The sequence below is a fragment of the Topomyia yanbarensis genome, chromosome 3, assembly GCF_030247195.1.
Source record: "Topomyia yanbarensis strain Yona2022 chromosome 3, ASM3024719v1, whole genome shotgun sequence".
In the NCBI taxonomy this organism is placed as follows: Eukaryota; Metazoa; Arthropoda; class Insecta; order Diptera; family Culicidae; genus Topomyia; species Topomyia yanbarensis.
Window position 1 is genome coordinate 81524563 of NC_080672.1, and position 5754 is coordinate 81530316.

A 5754-nucleotide genomic window follows, 5' to 3' on the forward strand; every position below is an offset into this window, starting at 1 on the left:
GTAATGTTGGAAATTCGAATCTATTCCAAACTAACCAATGCCAATTTTCACCATTCCAATCAAAATTTTTAATTTTAAGCTCATTTCATCAACAAATCACTGAGTGTCGTTCCCCTCGGTTGAACCATATTGGAAATTGGTTTTTAAACGTTTGATAAGATGGTTGGTATATGGTACACACTAGAAAAACTCTAGTGAGAGAACTGCGGAGAGAAAAACAGCATTTTTGGCAACGTATGCCCCAGCATTGTATGGCAACACGTCCAATGTTATAAGGATAGACAATGTTCGATTGGATTCGTTTTTTGACAGCTAATCGTGAATCCAATCGATCCAAAATGGAGTATCCGCAGTTCTCTTACTAGAGTTTTTCTAGTACACACTTATGCGGAAGTCTACACACAGAAAAAAAATATTGGTAAAAGTAAGAGTGTTCCGCTCTTAGCAAAAACAACCAACGCCAACTATTAGGTTGAAAGTAAAACTTTAAATTTATCAAGAATAATAATCAAAGTAAAAGTTTTCCTTTTAAGCAAATAAAGAATAGTACTCAAAACAAGTTTTATTTTTAAACTAAGAGTTTGCGTTGGTTGTTTTTTGCTAAGAGTGAAAAACTCTTATTTTTATCAACATTTTTTTTCTGTGTGTATGTTCAAACTCCAACTAGAACCAACTCAAACTCTCAAATTTACCAAAGTTATTTTTTGAGTTTACGAAATAAGAGTATGTTATTCAGATTGCTCCAGCAGATTTCTTCTCACTTTTCGTGAATTCCACCTGATTTAATCAATCTTGCATTAACACATCCACCCTGTGACCATATAAGTTTTCACGTAAACCAAAATTTAATATGCAAAACTCAACAAACATATGCCATAAGCCAACTGCCAAAATTCTCTTTGAAAGGAAATTCCGGACAAACCACCCGAACAGAAAGTAATATCGAAATTGATCGTAGAAACGTTGAATTTACAAAAGTTTTATTTGTTAACAACAACTTTTCTTGTAACATCAATGTACTTATGATGTAGTCCTTCATGCCTCCAAAATCTACAACGGAATGTAAATCAATGTTTTTGATTTCAAAATGTATGGCAAAAGATCAATTTTTTCATTATTACGTCCCTTAACGACCCCCTTTTTCCATGTAAAAATCGGGTTCACAATGAAATTGGATGTAGAAACAACAAATGTGATTATATTTCCATTGTATATTTTCCAGAATAACATTGTTTTTCGTTGTAATGTAACAATAAAAATGCAGTAATACTGTTGTGCATTTTTATTCGGGCGTTAGTGGCTAAACACAGTTCATAGCAGTTAATGAAAGAGAAAACTTTTCTCTTTTTTTTACTACCAACATCTGTGTTTGGCGAGTAACGGTTTGTCCGGAATTTCTTTTCAAAGAGAACTTTGACAGTTGGCTATTTAGCCGTAATCATATGTTTGTCGAGAAAATAATTATTTTTTGAGTGTCCGTGAGTTGCTGGTTACTCGAATTGAAGTGATTGCGAATGAGTGTGTTAATCAACTGTGGCACCAGTTTGTTGTTATTGTATTTTTGACACTCCTCCAAACACTTTTCTCGTTTTTCTCCAATTTTCGCATTTTCATCGCTTCAATTCATTCAATCGAATCGAACAGCAAAGTAGAAGTGAAACATTTTTCAGCAACTGTTGTGAAATAATCGTGTTTTCAGAATTTTCCGGTGATAAACCGACTACAAAATGGTCGAATCCGTTGCGGACGAATGCAAAAATCCGGATGATGGGCCACAGAATGTGCTGGATGCGTTCAACGTTCAGGATAAGCAGCGAGTTTGGGAACTAATTCGGCAGCTGCCGGTACCTACTCTGACAGAAGATCGATTTGAGGAAGCTTTCGAAGAATACACGGAAGTTTTGGGCAAGTATCAGGAACAGCCTCATTTATTGGACGGTAGCTTGGAGGAACTGGTTCAGGGATTGCTGAGTTTTGTACTGGACACGGAACAGAACCAGCTGGTGAAACATAGAGCGGCGAAATTTCTCTATCAGCTGTGTAAGGTACGGACGTTCAAAGCTTTCCAGAAGTGCTTGCCGCATGAAATTCGGTATTTGAGTTTCGTGCTAGGATACCTGGAGCAGCAGGATCTCGAGGATTGGAAGTACTGGGAGACACGGTTTTTGTGTTTGCTGTGGCTGTCGATTTTGGTGTTGAATCCGTTCGATTTGAGTCGGCTGGATGGAAACGATGGAGGTAAAAGTACGATGGAACGGATTTATGAAGCTTGTAAAATAAATTGTCTGAAGGAGGATACTTGTACGCCAGTTGCGGCTTATCTTACCTCAAAATTTTTAATAAGGAATGACGTTAAGAAAGTTTACTTGGAGGACTTTCTTGATTGGGCTAGCATTACGGATCTTGTGATAGATCCGAAGATTGGTCCATTAGCTGGAATAGCTTGCGTGCTGAAGCACGGAAAACGTGAGGATCTCCTCCCTTATGCTGAAAAATTGGCTAGTTTTGTGCTGCATTTGGACTATGAACAAATATCTAAGAATTTCAAAGTCTATAAAACTTGCATTAAAGTCAGTCAGCGGATTGGGATGGTCATGCTTCCGCCTCGAATAGCCAAGTGGCGGTATCAGCGGGGAGCGCGGTCGCTTTTGGCTAACGTTCCTAAACCTGTAACCGTTGCTTCCCTACAACAGGATGTTTCCAAATTAGAAGATTCTTCTCCGGATGAAGCCGAGGAAGAGGATGACGAAGAGGTACCCGCAGAGATTGAGGAAATTATCGAACGACTTCTGCTGGGATTGAAGGGTAACGCAACTATCGTTCGTTGGAGCTCTGCTAAAGGAATTGGGCGTATTACGAATCGATTACCTAAGGCACTGGGGGATGAAGTCGTGTCCTCGGTCATTGAATTGATCAATCCGATGGAACAGGATGCCGCATGGCACGGAGCATGTCTAGCGTTGGCAGAGCTGGCCCGACGTGGTCTTTTACTGCCGGGGCGGCTTACCGAAATCATTCCACTGTTGCTGCAGGCTTTGGTGTACGATGAAATGCTTGGCTATCGAAACGTTGGACAGAATATTCGAGATGCAGCTTGTTACATGTGTTGGGCCTTTGCCAGAGCGTTTCATCCCGTTATCCTGCAACCGTTTGTGGAACAAATTGCCTCCGCACTGCTGGTGACGGCCGTTTTCGATAGGGAAATCAACTGTCGCAGAGCGGCGTCGGCTGCCTTTCAGGAAAGTGTTGGACGGTTGGGAAACTTCCCGCACGGAATCGATATTCTGACGATGGCGGATTTTTTCTCTGTTGCGGTGAGGAGTAACGCGTTTCTTCAAATCAGTGATTATATAGCTCAGTTTGATGAGTATCGGAGGAAGTTGATAGGTAATTTGAATGGTTTTGTTTCGAATAACTCAAATCTAAGCTAAAAATTATTTTTAGATCACTTGATTGAACGGAAAATCAACCATTGGGATACAAACATTCGCGAATTGTCCGCGCAGGCTTTAAGTAACTTCACCAAACGGGATCCGCTCTACATGCGCGATGTAGTACTGTCGAAACTTTTCGACTTGACTGAAACGACGGATCTGAATGCTCGCCATGGGGCAACGTTGGCCATTGGAGAGGTTATTCTTTCACTTCGACGGCTGAGCGATGAACAGGATGGAATTGAGACAGAGATGTACATTTCCAACCAGATTATCGAGCGTGGCGGACACTTGGTGATTAAATTTCGACAGCGTGGGCAGTTTAAAGGGATGAGTGGAACGTACATGAAGCATGGATGCGCCAGTTTTATTCGAAACTGTAGCGAGGCGGAACTGGCTCTAAGTAGGGAGCAGATCGGTGAGTGTTAAACCCGTCTTCTATCAATACCACATCTATTCAACCATTTTATTCTATTTCTTGCAGAATCCTGGCAGCTCCTGTTAGACGAATCTGTTGTTGACGAAAAGACTACCACCAGGGAGCTTGCGGTGAGTGCGTTCTCCGCATTCTGCACGACATACTATCGATCGGAAGATACCGCAAAACTCACCGATCTGATCGACAGTTATCTCCGAGACCTATGCGACACGAAACTGGAACACAAAGCCCAAGGCATAGCATCCGCTCTGGGTGCACTGCCGAAATTTATGCTGGAGCTCAGGCTTGTCGATATTCTTAGGGCACTTGATCAGAAGACAGTTCTGCCGGAAATGTTCGCCGTCGGATACAACCATTCCGAAATGCGACGCGATTGTATCAAGGCACTGGCTAGCGTTGTTCAAACGGTTGGTTTCGAGAACAGCACGCTGGATCTGGACAAAGTTTACAAAATTTACATACGAGCCCTGGAGGAGTATGCGATTGACAATCGAGGAGATATTGGGTCTTGGGTACGAGAAGCCGGCATAAATGCATTGTTCCAATTTTTAACCACTTGCCCGGAAAATTTTTTAACCCCGGCGCAGGTCCAGAAAGCTTTGATCGCTATCGCTAAACAATCGGTTGAAAGAATTGACAAAATTAGAGCGGTAGCTGGAAAAACTTTTGTTTCTTTGATCTACCACCAACCGGAAATTCCGCATATCGAACATAAGGAAACACTTCGCAGCATCTTTCCGGAAGACACTTCCGAGATTCTGTGGTTATTCCCACATCACACATTCCCGCTGTTCATACAGTTGCTCGACATTCCCGAGTACGTGGACAGCATCGCCGAAGGATTAATACTCTCCGTTGGAGCTCCAACCGAATCGCTGCACAGCTGTGCAGCTAAATTGATGAACGATTATCTCAAAAACCACGAACAATTTATTCCACAATTTGGAGCGACCGTACTGAGAACTCTGCAGGGAAAAACCACTAAAGATACCCTCTTCATGACCTCCACCTTCCAGTTCATCTCTGAGTTGCTGGCATCCACCACCAACACCCGGCTGCTGCTCTCCGACGAGTCGTCCGATTTCCCGGAGGCAATCTTTACCGTCGTAAACGATCTGGTCGCTCACGGCAAGAAACACTTCAATTCCATCCCGGTGTACTGTGCACTCATACTGGCCCCGAAGATCTGCAAGCGAGTGCTCAGCAAGCTGGTAATGTATCTGGGAATGCTGTGTGTTAATATTCGACGCGAAACTGCTCTCAAAATGTACGAAACCCTGTTGGTGTACGGTGATCAAACGTGCATCCCGGAGGAGAATCTGGACGAGGTACTGGCCTGTCTGAGCGAGGAGAAATGGGACGGAGAACTGGAGGAAGCCAGAAAGATACGAAATCAGCTGTGCGTTCTACTAGGAATCAAACCGCCGGTGGTGCGGGTGAAGAAGTGAAAAGCTACACATACTGTTTTACGGAATCGAATGATGCACAGTGTATGAATCTATACTTATAGTCATTACTTCACGCTCACTAATATTTTACAGTTTTGATATTTATGTATTCATTAAAGTAGTCGCAGGACGATGCACGTTCGGGTGATAATAAAATCATGCTTGTACTAATTTATGGAAGCTTATTTATTAAAACATGTCGGAATTTGGAATATTGGAAGCGTTTTATCTTCCAGTCGATATTCTATTTTTCGGTCTGCGTTGCTTCCGGGTTTCGTAGCTAAATCAAACTAACGTTCTTCGTTTGCTTAATTGCCTAATTTACCGAGCCCTTCGGCTCCCTTACCCGCGTTGAGCTCCCAACTTGTTCACGAACTACTCGGTCTTCCCGACGATGGACTTAGCCTACTCCAACGGAGAATTCCCCGGCGAG

The 5754-nt window shown here is 42.6% G+C and overlaps 1 protein-coding gene across 1 annotated transcript; it reads left to right on the forward strand.

Moving 5' to 3' along the window:
- The first annotated feature begins 1580 nt into the window (after nt 1-1580).
- LOC131690392 (tubulin-specific chaperone D) lies at nt 1581-5492 on the forward strand. Its single transcript, XM_058976121.1, has 3 exons — nt 1581-3387; nt 3445-3852; nt 3919-5492. The coding sequence occupies exons 1-3, from the start codon at nt 1728-1730 to the stop codon at nt 5319-5321; spliced, it is 3471 nt and encodes a 1156-aa protein (XP_058832104.1). The 5' UTR covers nt 1581-1727; the 3' UTR covers nt 5322-5492.
- Nucleotides 5493-5754: the final 262 nt, after the last annotated feature.

Excerpts from the sequence above, each read along its gene's own strand:
- LOC131690392 (XM_058976121.1), top strand. The coding sequence starts at position 1,728 with ATGGTCGAATCCGTTGCGGACGAATGCAAAAATCCGGATGATGGGCCA. Across the intron at positions 3,388-3,444 it reads GTATCGGAGGAAGTTGATAG|ATCACTTGATTGAACGGAAA; the intron begins GTAATTTGAATG and ends AATTATTTTTAG. Across the intron at positions 3,853-3,918 it reads TCTAAGTAGGGAGCAGATCG|AATCCTGGCAGCTCCTGTTA; the intron begins GTGAGTGTTAAA and ends TATTTCTTGCAG.